This window comes from Pyxicephalus adspersus, chromosome 5 (assembly GCF_032062135.1).
Source record: "Pyxicephalus adspersus chromosome 5, UCB_Pads_2.0, whole genome shotgun sequence".
NCBI lineage: Eukaryota > Metazoa > Chordata > Amphibia > Anura > Pyxicephalidae > Pyxicephalus > Pyxicephalus adspersus.
This window is the reverse complement of record NC_092862.1, coordinates 36537364-36555610: the sequence shown is the minus strand read 5'-3', so window position 1 is coordinate 36555610 and position 18247 is coordinate 36537364. Positions and strand designations below refer to the sequence as shown.

The 18247-nt window shown below is 35.4% G+C and overlaps 1 protein-coding gene across 2 annotated transcripts in view; it reads right to left on the bottom strand.

Moving 5' to 3' along the window:
• Positions 1-18247, bottom strand: part of TOX (thymocyte selection associated high mobility group box) — a 164773-nt gene that overhangs the window by 69459 nt on the left and 77067 nt on the right. For both annotated transcript variants that reach the window (XM_072411152.1, XM_072411151.1), the window contains exon 2: positions 8201-8263. In XM_072411152.1, coding sequence (XP_072267253.1) covers positions 8201-8263 — 63 coding nt within the window. The remainder of the gene's footprint in view (positions 1-8200; positions 8264-18247) is intronic.

The following is an 18247-nucleotide window of genomic DNA, read 5'->3' as shown; positions in this document are numbered from 1 at the left end:
AAAAATCTAAAAATATTAACTGCATTTAAAGTAAACCTGACATGGTTGAAAAAGCACCCAGGGTAACAATAATCCTAAAGTACCATTATTTTATAAATCCAGCAATGAATGTGTGTAAAGCCCACTATATTTTAGACACAAGCTGTACACAGATTCTAATATTAAACGCTGAAGTTGACACTTGAATGAAGTGGATGGGATTTGACTCCTAGGAGGGGAAGTAAACTTAATCTGGAATTGGTAACAAGTCAAGGTTTCATGTAAGGTTTGGTTCTATGATCCAATGAGCTTTAAAGGGGCCCAAGGATCAAGTTGAAGACTAAAATAAATACTTCCATGCATTATTTATAAATATATATATAAAACCCTCTGATTTATTCATAATTAATAAACTAAGTCTGTTTCTTGGATAGTTTTAGTAGTTCCTGCTTTGTTTTTGTTCTTATATATGGCAAAAAAATAGGATGCGAACAGTAGAACTCAAGATGTACCTGAGTTATTCTAAATATCCTAATTCATACAGAAAACATACCCACAAATGCATACCCTTCTTCCTCTCTTTCATCCTTTCCTTTTTCTCACTAGCATTCTGCTAATGAATTGTGAATAAGCCTTGTGTTGTCTTGGGTAGATGTTGTGATTCTGAAGTTTAAAGTTTTAGGAAGCATATGTATAAGTGCTGTCAAACATTCTTATTTTGCAGCACTTAAATTTACAAGTGCAGAGTTCTAAAAATTGGACACTGAATAAAGTTAGGGTGGACAACTAATAAATTGTAACATAATATTAATAGGAACAGAGTGAGAGGATGTGGCAGGCACACAAATTGTTATACACACATATACCAAAGTACACATCAGAACAACGCCAAGGACCGTAAATCATAACATGGAATAGACTGATACCAGAAAAAAGGAACCTTTTTGCATAAGCAATGCCACACAACTTAGTACCTGAAATTAGGTAGCATATAGGGCACACTTGCAACATACACTTCACTAGCAACAGCATATGCCTAAACAGCATGTCAAGACCACCCCAGCAAAGTGTGGCCTTTTGCAGGACAGGCTGCCAGCTTTTTGGATCAGTTAAGTAAATTATCTAAAATATATTTTCTTAAAAAAAACTATAGTCTGCAATATTTTATTTGTTTTTTCAAAGATCCATTATATACTAAATTTGAATCATGGTCAAAAAGGATAAATAGGCATATAATGGTTTTTCTTTTGCCCCACAAGCTATAAGAGAGCTTAGCAAAGGAAATTTAGTGACCACTAACACATACCAATGGTATCAGAGTATGGTGCCAAGCGGACCGTTGGGATATTCTTGAAAAATATCATTGATGTTCACTGTATGTTTAGTTTTATGGCGTTATTCCAACGTTAGCATTCTCTAAAAATCATTTCAAGAATAGTACTGTATTATTTGCTTGAAGAAACATAAGAGAAACAGTAGTGAACCATATGTTGCTACTTAGCAATTTTCTATGTAACCCCCAGAGCAATGAATCTAGCTGAAAGTTAACCTCTTCAGTCTTTAAAGGAATGTCCAAAATTGTTAATTAGGCATATGCACATAGAAACCCATAGAGGTCGGTAGTCTGTGCATCGGGGCATGGAATGCAGACACTACAGAGGAACACAAAAATTAAAGATGAAGATGGTACCTGCAGGCACTAAAAGGTTCCTGCACTAATATAATGTTATGCTATTTTAATGCCTGACAGGTCACTTCAAAGTACAAGGCCAAGTACAAAGTAGCTAAAGTTTGCTTTTATTTCAGCTGCCAATATCTGGAGAGCTGTTTATTCCTTCATTTAAAATGCTCAGGTTTGTAAGTTTTTCTTTAGCTAAACAATATGTATTTTAAAACACACTTGGTTCATGCATGACACTACACCTAAAGCTATAGATGTGAGAAATATTTGATATCATTAAAACAGAAGTAAACCCAAAATAAAAAAATCACACTTACCTTTAATCTCGCAGATCAGTATATCCTTGCAAGAGCTTTCTTTCATCTTGTCCCGCGTTGTCCCGATGTCTGTATTTGGCCCAACACAGAGGGAGAGCCGGGCGCGGACATTTTCACTCTTCTTCCAGGTTCTTCTTTCTGCGTCACTGCGCCTGCGTGAGATCGACTTTTTTTTCTATTGATGAAAGGGCTCCTTCTGCACATGTATGAGATGAGGGCATGCGCAGGAGTAGCAGCCAACAGCCTCCCGGGATGCGTGATGTAGGTATCCAAGATGGCTTTGCGCTCCCATTCTGTCTTGATCGCAAAAAGGGGAGGGGCTGCACCCCTTTTTTTTTTTTTTAAAAAAAGAGTTTGCATTTAAAAAAACAAACACAATTTTCACTTTAAATAAAAGGGTTGTCTACCCTTTTATGTAAAGTAAAAATTTGGAGTTTAGGTCCGCTTTAAATGATGAGAATGACAGTAAGTAATTAATGATAACACATTTTGTGATGGTTCACTGCATGAACTGGCTTAGTCGGCAAAGTTGATCCCAACTTCTTCAAACACCAAATCACGGAGAGTTCTGGCTCCTGAGAATCAAATATTTCTTACCTAATGTAAGAAAAATGTCATAAATGAGAACTGACATTTGCTCTAAAATAATTTTTAAAATCTGAAAATACATTTCTGGATTTTGTATGATTCGCTCATACGACATAAAGCTACTTAAAGCTGATAATGTTTGGCAGTGTTTTCTAATTTTTACACAAGTGGTTTGTAAAGATAAGAGTGAAATTGTATGGTTAGGTGTATGGTATATATAATGATTACTGAACAAGGATAAATACACAAACATAAGTATCCTAGTAATGGTTCTCTGTTCTGATGCTTCTATCCACAGCAACTAAACAAATACCATTCTTTATACTTTTTGTTTCTTTTGGCCCATTTCACCATAATCCATTGCATATTTGTTAAAGTTTTTCAAGACTGTTATGGGAGAGCCTGAGTGTTCCAGCAAAACTGCTGATTTCTAAAAAATAATTTTGTAAAAGTGGGAAAATTTATCCATAATGGACCAGACCCATTCCAGGTTTCCTGAATCACCCAAGTTCTCCCATGATAATCTATTTTTTCCAGATTTGGAGAGCTTTAATAAATTAGGCCCTTTAAATGTTCTCATTTAGGGTCCCATCACAGGGCAATGAGTTTCATTACCAAACATGTTTACGTGTATTGCATCAAGACAGATTATTTTTTTATTTTATTTTTTAAACAATTGGCATTTTCAGTTGTAACATCCTTTTGAATTAATTGTACAAAAGAACTGTAAAAAACAAAAAACAAAAGATTGTTTCAGATTGTGTCAGATTTTGTGAGGTTGTTGTCAATAGTCTCGAGCTAAATTTGTAGTAAAGATAAGTAACCTAACAGTATGTTTTTTTGGGATACAGGGAAACCCAAGCAAACATGGCGAGAACATACAAACTCTATACAGTGTCCTGGCAGAAATTCAAACCACTCCTGATGCTAGGCGAAAGTACTAGCCATTAAGCCACCGTGTGTGATTTTTATGTCTTTTCTTCACAATATGCATAATTGTTTCTGTAAGGTAACAGCTGCAATATAATGACAATCACTCACTAAGTTTTTATTTCCAAAATAAATTCAATCAGCTTCTGCACTTCAGAAGCAATAAGGCAAAGTAAGAAGACGACACTCAAATTATTTATTCTAATACTTCTGTTCCAATTGTTTAAGTTGTCTTTTCTATTAATAATTTTAAAAAATGCAAAAAGAAGGTAACCATACATTGTACATCTGTTGGGGTTAGTGAATTTTGCCATGCCACAAAAAGATCAACTCATCATCGCAACAAAGCTAATAGCTTAAGCTGGCAGTAAGCCCTTAGCAAGTACACCTCTTGATAAATAGTCATTATGGAAACCTGGTACTTGTAAACCTTTCAAATCTATTTTAATATAATTAATTGTATTGAATTAAAATGTCAGCATGGGTTTTTTTTTATTAAGCACTTGGAAAGATCCCCTTATAGCAGATTTTTTTTTTTTGTAATCTGTAGAGGGAAACATTCTTCCTAGTGACCACAATATAGGAGGCATTCTTCCTACTGATCACCACACTAATCACCACACTAATAAACTGTGATATAGTAATTATAGCAGTTCTCTGAAGACCTGAAAGTTATTTCAAGGAGTTCCCCATGTTAAAAAAGTTTAGAAACATTGCCTTATAGAGTCAATAGTCAATAGAGTCAATAGAAAGACTTCTCCTCAAACACAACAACAAAATCTCTCCATAGTGTAGGAAAATATTCTCTAACATATTTATCAACCAAACCAAAGTTGTTTATACTGGACAAATTCCTGTACAAAATGGAATAAATAAAAAGGGTAATACATTTCAATTAAACCTTTCAGAAGTTCCAACTGATTCCTATTCAAAACAAGAAGTTTGGCTGAAGGTACATACAAATGGTACAGATATACTAGCGTTGCCCGATAGTTGGAGTTTCAAGAGGGTGAACCAACATACCATAAAAGATGAACACATTGGGCATGATTTATTAAACTTCTCCAAGACTGAAAAAGATACAGTACAGGTAGTCCCCGGGTTAAGGACATCTGATATACGGACATCTAGATACGAACGGGGCTTCCCTGCTCGCTCGTGTGCAGGACGGAAGCTGGATGGGGGGGAGGGGGAGGTTTGCATGACTTACAGAAGAAATCTTTTGCTAAACACAGCTGAGGTTGTGGGTGATCTTAGGCATCTTATCTCTTTCTGCAACATCTTGTAACTCTTTAATAACCAAGACAAACTCTGCAGTTGTTTATTTTTGCATATCAAAGCACAGCTTGCTCCAGAAGGTAATAAATGTCTAGGCTCCATAAAGTTTTTTTTTTTTTGCTTTGCTTTGTGATTAACTCACAGTGGGCATTTTATACAGTAACTCACACCACACTGCCTAATAATATGTTGAGACAAACATCTGTCCTAATAGCATTTATTAAAATAATGTACCTGTTCCAACTTACATACAAGTTCAACATAAGAACAAACATGCAGTCCCTATCTCGTATGTAACCCGGGGACTACCTGTATCGTGGCAGAACCTGTGTGATCCAGCAAACCTGGAATAGATTTTTAAAAAATAATTTTCTATTATTTGGAAAAAGTTTTTAGTCCTGTGCCAGGGTAGTTGATGAAAATCTATCCTTTCCAGTCTTGGAGAGCTTTGATAAATCAGGCCCAATGTCCCTACAAACAACATTCCCAGAACAACTACAAAAATCCCCAGTGAACAAATCACAAGTAATGTTATAAAAGATGATTTTTACATTTTATTTAATCCTCTTCAATAGGATTTTATGTAATGTCATTTATTTTATTGTAGGTTGACTAGCCCTTTAAAATGTATAATTTTGGCTCAACAATGTCAGTTTAGTAAGTGGTGCATACTAGCAGTAAAATAAAGCTGCGCAGTAATTAAATGCCATCATCATACAATTACTGTTTAATAAACAGAGAAATTAGCTGTAAATTCTATAAGCACCGACCAATATATTTGTACATCCTGCCATAATAGAAATCTAGTGACAGCATTTCTAGGTCTGCTGTTTTTAGAGCCAGGTTTTCAGAAAATCCATATGTATGCAAATATATTCTATTATTACTGAAACTGCATAATTGTATGCAAATGTAATACGCACATATGTTGCAAATAAACTGCAAATGCTAAAATAGTTGTGGACAATGTGGAACAAGATTTCCACTATGCATATATAGCAGGCAATAAATATTCCTATGGACAGGCAACCAACTACATAAAAATAGCTATAAAAATACCCTTTCCATTCTGTTGGCCTGACAATGAGATATTATTAGAAAAAAATCTATACTCATATACTTGCAATTTAAAGAATATTATGCATATATGCTAGTAGTAGAGTCCATGTAAATAGTTACATATTGTTTATTATATGCAAACATTTAAAGCTTTAGAACTTGAAATAGCACACAAGTTTATTTCTGTGTTACTTGATGGCAGAGTGGTAATATTACCAAATGTAACATTATAGTTTATATACTGGCATTATTCCTAGGTGTGTTTTTTTCCAGCTCTTTAAAGAATAACTCTAGTCAACAGTTTTACTAATGTAATTGTGCATGCTCACTAGTGATTTTTAACATACTGTAACAAATATGGTAAAAGTTTACTTTGCAGGTTAGGCCCTGAACATGATAGTGTGATCACACATTTCATATGGATTCAACAGTTCTATGAGTATCCATTAATACTACAAGTAAAGTAATTGTGAATATGCCCAATGCTCTTATTTTACCATCTTCTTCTGCCCTACTTTTACTCCCCCCACTTCCACTAAATCATCTCCTCCGGTACAAATCCTTCTAAGGGAATTAGATCATGTGTTCTTCAGGAATGGTCAAGAGGGGCAAACATTTACAGGCACAGCATACTTTCCAAATTTTCTAAAATGATCTCTCTAGTTTCCTAATACCTGTCTCTTATTATATTATCATTCCTATTTCTCTTTTGTCTTTCCATCTCATCAGTATTTGGTATAGTGATCATGCATATCCCCATATTATTTCCATCTAATAAATTGAATTTATGTGTATGATTCTGAGCAGACTTTAGATATGGCACATTGTCTGGTTCCCATGGAACATTTTTCTCTTCTCTCGAAAGAAGAATTTTACCCACTACCTAATTATAGAATATACCAAAGCTGCTTTGAAAAGACAGGGTAACCATTGCACAAGTGATTCCCATAACAAGGTATTAGAGACTGGAATACATGCGTACTTTAAGTGTCCATCCTTCTTGACATTCAGGTTATCTGTATTGATCTATTGAGTCTATATAGACTTTGAGGGTATGGCATTTGTTTTGCTCCTTTGTAATATGTTTTCTCCATTATATGGACAAGACATTTGCTGTTGTCAATGTAATCTTTTTAGAAAAAATTAACTTTGCAAATTATAACCAATATTGTGCAAGAAAATATGAAATGTTAAAAGGCAGGTGGTGCTTAAAAACAGAAAGTGTTTCACTCAGCTAGAGTTCTTGTGTGCAATGTTTGCTGAAAACCTTTCAGGAAACCACAAGAGCACAAAAAATGACAGCAAAAACTTGCAAGCACTTCACAGTGATTAACAGTATTGTGAGGTTGGGTAGTTTTAAGCCTTGAATAACTCAGCCTTAGCCTTATCAGCCTTAGTTTTCAACATGGTGAATAAATGCCTATTCAATAACCATTTGGACTGGTTGGTAGAAGTGTTATACAGAGATTGTATTTCTGCATCTACTAATATCTGAAGTCATTGTACATCATAGTGACCATTTCCTTTATCCAATACATGGTTTTAGTTCAGGTCTGCATATTATACTTTCAGATATATGTGTATTTTTCAAAATGTATTAGAAATGCACAAGTCTCAGTTCGGTAAACAACCTAGTTTTTCTTTATAGAGACACTTTAATAGTACGAACAACTGAAACACACAACATTAGGCCCTGAAAAAACAACCATTTGGCCTGGCTCCAGTGACCAATGTTGCCAGCATAATGTACAAACACATCACCAAATATACTTTTCTGTTTTTCCCTTTAATGATGGTAAGCAGCCCTACCACCCCCTCCATAATAAAGCCTTTGCTGATCTCATATTACAGTCCTTCTTAAAATAGTATTAGTTTCTTAATGTGCAATTTGTAACCTGCATCCTGCTGTTCTGTTTTCATGCCGATAAATTCTAGATAAAAACGTTCTACATAAAAAGTGCACTAGATCCCAGCTTGTTTCTTCTTTCTAATTAAAACATTCTGTGACACAAGCAGCTTAAAATGATTAACTCATCTGCAGTTACAAATCCAAATAAGCGGCACCTGTATAGAGTTTATCCCTAAAGGTAAAAACAACTGTTTAAGGAGGATCATGCTGGCAAAACAGCTGCTTACATGCTGGAGAGGCAACAAGGTAATATTTTACAGCAAACATCAGCTCCACATTTTTTTTTCTTCTCTATCGGCCCTATCTCATTAAGTGGCAAAAAGGCTTAAATGCTTTGTTGATAAATTATGATAATTCCTGATTGCGGCAGTTATGGATAGTGCCACTCATTTGCAATGCAGCTCTTTGAATTTGTTTAATTACAATTTGAAACAAGGCATAGAAGATTAATTAACCCACCTGGCTTGCTGGCACGTAGTCCTGGTTTGGCTCTGACATACTCATGTACATGTCGCCGTCAAACTGCAATATAAAATAATAGTAAAATGTTTAGTAAATAAACTCTTTTTTTCCCCTCAGTCTCCAACAGCCCAACAAAACACCCCTCACATTTCATAGGCAGTAGCAAAAGAAAGGAAAATCTTTGGTTTTGTTTTTGCATTTTATTGTGATACTCGTTGAACTGGCATGTCAGTGATTTGCGGTAATTAGTGCAGTAGTAATTATACCAAGCAAGCAATAAATGAATGGTTTTCTTTCATCCACAATCTGTTACCCAACAAAATGGATCAGTGTGTGTATACCATGTATAGATATTGCTGCTGGGCCTAATGAAGTGCTAAATAAATTGCATAGTTTCTCATGGGAGAAGGCAAAGAGCAGATTAGTTACAAAATGCATAATGATGTATTCCACTGTCTTATCTTATTAAAACAATGTATTTCTTAATACTGATTTGTAAATCAAATAAATAGGAGTGTCACACAAGATTACAGTGAAGGGAGCGGACATTTATTTAGAGAGCCATGCTATTCATCCATGAAGCAAGGCTTTGTCTTATAAGAATAGTAGAACACAGAATAGAGCTTGTTGTATAAAGCATGGCATGTGACATCAACCTCCCTTGGATTAGAGTGGTCATGTACAAATTGTAAAACTAAAATACAGTGACCAGAGGTGTAACTAAAAACCACATGGCTCCTGTGTAAAAGATGAAAAGACCTCTCGTTACTAATAAAACATTTTACTACTACTATTATTATTTTACTACTACTAGTGATAAGAAATGTGGATGGAAATGGAATGTAAAAATAAAAAAAGTTACTTTATCTCATAGAAAATAATGTTTGCAAACTTGGACCTTTGAGGATCCAGGGGTGGACTCTGTGGTTTTGCTAAAAGAATAATACATGTAGAATATGAATAAAGTTTAGAACTTTTGACATTTACTTTCCTTTAGACATTTGTTGGATGTTAGAAATGAACAACGAAGAAACAGGTAAAGTAGAACCTCCTCATCATGGCTGAAACAAGTATGTTTTTCTGTTTTACAAACTTTTAAAGAAAAAAGGCAACATACTCCTCATACATTTCATCAACTCTGTCATTGTGTACAAAGTCTCGTGCATGTGAATGAGATGCACACCCATGTTATAATAAGTCCATGCCATATTCATCCTCAGTCAACCTTTATTCACAAAGAAACAAGGCTTAGTGGTCTCAATTGCATCCCCAGTGGATATCTGTCAGGTCTCTTTTTTGCTTTTGTTCAGCGAAACAAATCACAGATTTGCTAGAGAAGTGACAAACATGAAATAGAGCTCTTCTCTCCTTCAACATGCTTAGTCACTATTGTAACAGAAAGCCTGGGAAAATGCACTGGCCTATTGTGCTTTCCATACACACAAGCAAAAAAAAATTGAAAAACTGATGCTTGAAGTGGTGACATCTTTATAGAAAATGTTCTGCCTGAGGTAGTGCGATCATACTGGCATTGATTATACCACTTATTTTAATGTTTCCATCTGCTTAAGTATTATTTGCCATCTCACCTGCCAGGAGCTATCAGCAGAGATCCTCTTTCCTGTTCATTATCAATAGAAGATTAAGAAATCCCCAATGGATGCTGGTTGAATGTAGTTAAAGAGGCCAAACAATCATTTATTTTAACTCTACTTCAGCCTAACGACTGCAATCAAACCTATTTAATTTGCTAGTCTCATTTGCCATTGCTGCTAATGATTTAATAATTAGGAAAAAAAGAAAGTTTGAGCTTTGTGTTACCCTTTTATTTGTGCAAATTGTCTGAAAATAGGGGAAGTGACCTGTTTTCAGCACAAGCACAGAGAAGAAGATGATCAGTAAAATATTTAGGAGAAAATAGTTTTAAATGTCGGAGATATTATTAAGACCTAAAAGGGAATCTTGTAAGTCTGAAATTACCCTTAAGGCTTGTTAACAGCTGTAATCAAAACTGGGCAAAATGTCAGTGGATATCAAATCAGATGTACACTGCCTGGCCAAAAAAGTCACCAAGCCCATGGGAGCAGTGTTATGATCGGGGGTTGCTTCAGTTGGTCAGATCTGGGTTCAGCAATGTTATGTGGCCAAAGTATGAGGTCGTCTGTCTACCTGAATATACTAAATGACCAGGTTTTTCCATCAATAGATTTTTCTTCCTTGATGGCCTGGGCATTTTACACAGAAGCCCAACTCACCTATCATCAATACAAAGCAAAAACATGAATGCAACTTGCTTTGCTTAATCTATTGGAAATGATACCTCAATGAATAAATGTAATCAAACCTAAAGGCGGTCCAGCAGAATATTAGAATGTGTGAAGTTGTTTGACCAGGCATTGTATAGTTATCAAAACATAATTACTACTAGGACAGGGCAAAATATGGAGAAATAAGGAATGCTTCACATTGCAGTCATTAACTTTATTGTGAATGTATCTCACAGATTTCATTTTCATCTCTTGAAAGTTGTGAGATCTTAGCATTACATGCTAAAGAAAGTATATATTATTGCTTGGGTGCTAAAGTAGAATGTTCCCCATGTACACAATGCTCTCTGTAATCTATAAACACCTCTCTCAATATTATGCAGAAAAGGTGGTGTGTTCTGTAGACTTGTCCTGGGGTGAATACTGTGCCACTCTATGGATACAGTACGGTAAGTGAGCATTGTTGTCATTGTTAAGTGATTAATTAGCAGAACATAAAGGATAAAGCCTGGAAAACAGGAAAAGTATGAAGCCACCACATGTAAAGGCTGTTATGCTGCAATATATTACATTTTTTGTTGTGTTTTAAAGATTATTTTATGTTGGATATCTATGTTACATTTCTTAGTTGTTACTCCCCACCAGATTGGCAAAGAGGCCCTAGCTGATCTCTTGCTGTTCTTTGTCACCAATCTGATTACCCCCTGAACTTTAAACTTGCAGTAGAAAATGGCAGTATGTATCTGATTGTAAAGGGCAATGAGAACACTTTCATTTAAAACACTTTATGTGATAAATTGACATATAAATTTAACAAAGAAAGCCGAAGCAAAAGTGGAATGATTATTCTCAGCAACCACCAAGGTCTCATCTTGCAAATGATAAAAGCAATTATTGACTGCTATGGGAAAACAGTTACATTTTTGCTTCTGTTTTTTTTTGCCGAATCGCCTTGATCTTACCCACCAATAGGAAACACAGAAAATCACTGTTGTTATATATTTATAAATATCTTTAATGTTTTGGAACTTTGCCAGAATAGTAACAAAACTTCACAGCCATGAAAAGAAAGTTTATAATAAATTCTTCAACATAGACAGGGATTTATGGGATCCATGGAAGAGAACTTGCACTTACTCAAATGTAAATTAAATATAAAAAATAAACAAGCACTCTTTGAAGTTAATGCATTTCACACATCATAAACTATAGTAAATTACATTTTACTAAATTGCAAACAGAACTGGAATGTGGAAGAACAATGTTCTGTTATATTGGATGTGTGAGATGTCATTTGAGCCTCTGCACTTTACAATGATTGTAAACTGAATATATTAAACATAATGTTTCTATAATAGAGAAAACAATAAACTTTTTAGTGGATTTTCACCTTTATAAGATTTAATTTATCCATGTTGTGTGCATGTCTCAAATTTAAGAACATTGCTTTTTTATACATTTCACAAAATGTATTTTTGTTCCTATGTATTGTATTCTATGGCTGAAATGCTTCAATCCAAAAGAACAGAAATAAAAATTTTAAAAAGAGTACCTATCTAAAAGACTTAAGCTTCAAACAACAGTGAATGCCTAGCTAGGCAAACCCAACAATAAAGATAAAGTCAAATTGCCCACTAGACATCATTACTTATAATGAGGGAGTTGAGGCAGAGCTAAGTTCATCTAGTGCACCTAGCAGTCATACAACAACAATTATTCCGTGTCACGATCAACATAATGAAGTCTCTGAGATACATCTATAGTGACATTTCGTGATGACTGCTAGGTGAAAAGTACAACTTAAACATAAGGCCAGACTTTGTTACTAATAATGTTACCATGGGTTATATAACATTTATGCAGGGTCCTCAGCACTCTGTACTCAGGAAAATACAATGACAGCTTACTAAAAGCCATGTTAGACTTTCTGTTGGGAAAAATGGTGCATGGAAAGTTAGAGAGAACCAACAAAAAGATACAGCCAATTCTGTACTGAAAAAACTGAACTGAATGCAATCAGTTAAATACAGTTAAAATGCACATTAAAAAGTTGTGTTATATGCTAAAGTATTTTTATTCAGTCCATCAACTAGGGTTATGCAACTCTGTTGGAAGAGGTGGCTTGATTTTTCTCTCCTACAGTTAGCCTATGTTCAGACTGGTAGTGATGTTGTGGAGCAGTTACCGCTTCCTTATGCCAGTTAATCACTCCCTTGGAGGGGATGCTACATGTAGCTTCTCCCTGTGGTAGACCTATGGACAATGAATGGGGGCAGCAGGCAGGGGTTCACTACGAAACTCCAGTATTTACACTCATTGCTTTTAAAATACAATATTAAATACATGCATGCATAACTTTGTGTATATATCTACATGGATATTGCATGGAGTATTTGTATGGTAAAGTATAACTATAAAGTAGAACTATAGACTCCTAAAAAAAAATCCAATAAAAATCTACTATAATTTATTTACTTTTTTATCAGTGGTATTTTTGCATTACGTTTCCACTGTGTAAGACAGAACGGTGTCACAGGAATACTAGTACATACATTCCAAGATCCCCAAATTAAAGACAAACAAGTAAGGTGGCCTAGTCTAGTAAATGATGGATATCAAACTATTTAGTAAATAGGTTATGTGCTTCATACATATCTCAAGGCTTAATTTTTCTTTTTGACTGATTTATCCCTTAGGCCACAGAGTTTAATATACTGACTTTACATATTGTGGTATTTGCATATAATTTTTGATATATCTTCTGTCAAAGTACATGGATGTAAACTAATGCTGCTACATCTAGACTTTCTCCATGATATCATGCCAGTGTCAATAGATAAGCATTGTGTCATTATTCACAACAATGCTAATGCTCGGCGTCTCTGCTCCCTCATGTTTACATTTATCATAGGATGTATTGATGGAAATTGCATTTAAGATAAATTAGCACTACTAGAACTTTACATGTTCTGTAATCACATCAGGTGCTATTTTATTGAACATATCATTTCAGTAAGTGGAGTGAAACATCTTTCGTTTTTTAAACTTTTGCAACTCAATAATGTATTTGTACAAAGAATATAAAATGTACATGAGGTTATTGCACATTTACCAAAAATGTAAAAAAAAGGGGGAGTTATAAAAGGTCTGTCATTTACCCAAACCAAAAGGAAATACTATTTGAAGTACATTAGAATCACAGATGACAAGCAAACATTCTATTGAGGATTATGACAGTCCATCACACTATAGGCTGGTCACCTAGCATAATAGAGTATGCCCACTATGATGTTACTAAAAGCCATCATCCCTTTAGTATTAGAAAGGTACTTTCAGAGGGGGGCACAGAAAGATCTATCAAAATGACTAAAGCATAAAGATTTCTTTGTCCCTTTCCTACACTATTATTTTCAACAATTTATTCATTTTCAGTTGAAAACCTCATAACAACAATGTATTTTGTTGAATTAAATGACTAAGAATGACAATGTGGGAACTGGAGCAGATCTTGCAAACACTGGTGCAGTTGATATTTCACTCATCTCTAAATCTGCTGCTGCTATCCACATTACTGAGAACACTTGCTTCCATTTCAATCTATTAAACATAAAAATAAAGCTTTCCAATCCAAATTATGGTGGTAAGGTGAGCATGGTGGTCTTAAACATACATACAAAATTACTGCTTGCTTCAACGTGCAGCCATTTTGCTTAAATGGGTACCAATCAACTATTCTAAAGTTCAGCTTCCCTACCAGCCAAGACTTATAATATTTATTTATTCCCTATGCATGTGGCTGCTGTTAAAGCTAATGTGGGACATTTAATACGAGGTATACACTTTTTTTTCCTGATCAATATTACGCTCAACATATAAATCAATCATTTGCAATCCACTACAAGCATTTAACATACTATCAACTTGTTTAATAATTTATCTGTATTAGGAAGGAAAAAAAAGGTTACCAACAGGTAAATTCTAGAACCACATCTCTAGTCATGGGGAGACTATGCAGCTGCTATTATTATTACTATTACTGCTCATATAGGTCTCAAACACACAGGGGAATCCCTATGTATGCATATTTTATGCTAAATATGTTTCTTTGCATACAATTAAAAAACTGTGACATAAAAGAATGTTGTTCATATTAAGTAATATTTAACTTAAACCTGCCCTATGAGGCACACATTACAGTGTTCTAGAGCAGAGACCCTACAGAGATCTTTTTTTTTTTTTTTTTAAATTCAAGCTGTCATTGCTAAGCAAACAACAATGGATTGCAAGTTTTTTCAGTGCCTTTTATTTCAATCTCTAATGCTTTAGCAGAAAGCTGTATAGAAGTTACACAGAGTTCTAGTTCTATACTTTTTTTCTTTGCTGTAGTCCAAATTGTGTGTTAGCAAATCCAACCCATTGACTCAAAGAGCGGGGTAATCGTGCTGGTAATATTGTTTCTGGTAAACCTACAAACCCCTGGATATATTCAAGTATGTCTTGTAGGAATACAGCAGTGTAAAAATATTCTGCTTTACTGTGTAATTCAGTGTCTTTGACAGGATTATTCAACAGATTTATCAAGTAGCCTCGGGAGAAATCAGTGCTCATCTGAGCTCATCAATAATACATAAAGAAACTAAACAATTAACTACAAATAGGTTATCCTACTAGGAAACATATTAACTAATATAGGATTCTGGTATATGACCACTTTAAGAAAGAAAAAGCTTTAGGTATAAAAGCACAAATGTTTTAGTACTGCACACGAAAGATGTTCCTAATTACTGGTACATGGTGCTAAGCTTTTTATTGTTGACATTTGCAGTTTTCATATTTTAACAAGTCCATGCAATAACATCTATCTGGTAACAGTGGAAATGTGACATAACCCCAAGTAATCAAGGAGACATCTGTTCTTTATTTTTACTCTTCTAAACTCATTTTAAAAATAATCTTAAATAAATGATCATACAGAGACAACCATCGTGCCCTAAATAAAAGATGTGCATCTGCTACACTGGCCAAATAGCGAGAGGAGCCATTGACTGTGAACCTTAAAGACATATGTATGTTGACCATTATGATGATATAAACACAAGCTAAAACATTCATACTGTGCTATCAAGTATTACAGGCTAGAAACTTCCCCCGTAAAATTATGTGCAACTACAACCACCCAAGGTCCATGTTATTATGTTCTGCTCACTGGACAATTATGACATTCAGGGACACCAATGAAGATACCTTCAGCTGGAATCACAGCTGAAACTTTCAAACCTTCTTGGACATACCTGGTTTTCCAAGCACTTATAGTAATCAAAATAATTTCGTACCTCTTTCAAAATCCTATTAGTGGTTTGCAAGTTTAAGATGGACTTTCACTTTAGGTCTCGTACAATAATATATTGACCCAAATCTGGTTTCATCTCAAAAACTTGGTTATACATATACAATTTAAGCTTATATTCAGTAAGTTTGACATAGTACACCTTTACAGCATATTACACAACAATACCACACCAGTTATAGAATAGATATAACAATTATGTTTTATTCAGTAGCTCTTGTTTTTTGCATGACACCAGAAAAATGGCAAATATCCTAGATTTCCTATATATGAGATAGATATGATAATGTTTTTTTAGTGTAATCAATTAAGCCAAGAACATTCACACAAATGACCCTCTTTTTTTAGTTTACTGTATGATGGAGAAGCTGGTGCCTTTATTAGGCCGCTTATGCCTAGCAGGCTTTGCTGTGTTCTACAATGATGAAATAAAAACTGTCAGGTCTACCTAGGGCTATCTAGCCATGCTGTGTTAACCACTCTGTGTGGCCTTTTATCTTGTGTTTAAGAAGTTGTTCTGTAAAAATAAAATTAAATGTGAATAGTGATTTTTAGTTCTTAGTAAGTCAGCAATATGAAAATAGAAAGTGTAGCTGACTACAGAAAATGACACATTTCCCAAAGTAGAATATTTACAAATAATCAAACTATAAGTATGCAGTAACCCATCACAACTGCCAACCTTTGGTCTAGAACAGGGGTGTCAAACTCTGGCTCGGGGGCCAAAGGAATCCTAGATACGAACTGCAGTTGGCTGAAATAGCGCGACTACTACAATTGCCGGCATTACTCACGTCTATGGACCAGCGGGCTCTCTGCCTACGCGTGGTCTCGCATTGGACTGTTTTATAGAGGCAAATAATGCCGGGAATTTTAATAGCGCCACTATTTCAATGAAGAGGGAGTTTCAGCAGCGAGGCCACTCATAAGATTTAGCTCCGCATTGGCCGCGTCTGGCATTTCCAGCACTTCCCCTTAGCTGTAATTTTCCTTGCTACTCCAAGGCATGGACTTGATTGGTTGGATTTTCATAGAAGAATATTGTTATTATTATTGTTAGCCTGTGCAAAAGGGTTACCATTGAAATTTAACTCTGAAGGCCACAAATAGAGAAAGAGGCATAAGATTTTATGCAAAAGCCCTGCAAATTGGCTATGGAAGAAACAATAAAATTATTTTACCACTCACTCATTGACTTGGTGCAGAAGGATGATCTTGGTCAGGCTCATTCCCAACCAGTAGTCTATTAAGATATTGTAAAACAGAAAGATAGCACCATGACCAGAAAGAGGGGGGAAGGGTTCAGCTACACAGCAGTCAGGGAACATCAAATAGGGAGCAGCAAGATGAAGTGGTGTTTCTGCAGCTGAAACTTAAAGCAAGGTAGCCTCCAGCAATAAGTAGTGGATATTGAGTTGGCAGACTTTTCTTGGGAGCCCCTATTTGGGTAAGAAAAAACTTTTGGTGGAAAAAGAACTCATAATAACAAGAGGAACATGCAGAGGACCGAAGCAAGAAGTCATCCTCCTAATTCATCTGGTGGCACTGCTAGTCCACAGAGCTTGGCAGTGTGGGTCTTTTTTCAAATATGTGCTGATAACAGCAACATTGTGGTCTATAGTCTCTGCTTGCAGCTTATCAGCCATTATCAGCCAGGAAATACACATCACATTCTAATTAAAAAAAAAAAATAATACAAATTGTTTGGTGTCTCATTGTTTTATTACATTTTAAAAAGTCCTAACCCGCATACACACGTGCAATAATAGTCAATTAAAAGAATCTTTCACGATTCTTTCCAAGGACTAGCACGGCATGATGCATGAACGAGTGCTGTACATACAGCACCATTCTGCTCCATGCAAAGGGGAGGGTGAGAACAATTGAGCAGCACCCGCTGCGCACTCTCCCTCTTCCCTTGCATTAGGATCGTTCGTCGTCTATCATCCGTGGATCCGCCAGGACGGTCGTTGGGATGATGGGCGATACAGACGCCAGATTTTTGCCCCATATCGGCTCTGAGCCGATTATTGGGCGAGAACTGGGTGGTTCCGGGTGGTTCACCCAACTAAAAGGGTCTGGGGAGAACACTGTAAATGTTGAGCTTCAGGCTCTGGTGCTCATCCTTTATTAAAGCCAAGCTTCAGAAAAAGCCTCCAGAGTTCCTTATTAAACCTAAAGGCGTTAGGTAAATATGGAACACATTACCCCAGTGGGGGACAAGTAAGGCAAACAATTTTTTTTTCCAGTTATAAATGATGTGCCCCTTACTCTTCTACATTTATTTTTAACCTAAACCTTATCAAACAATTTTAACAAAAGGGTCTATTTTCTGAGGGCACCTCTCCTGGTCTACAGGTACCATTCATTTTTCTAATATTGTTGTCTATTGACAATTATAAAACATTCTCACCTTATTATTATAAATGA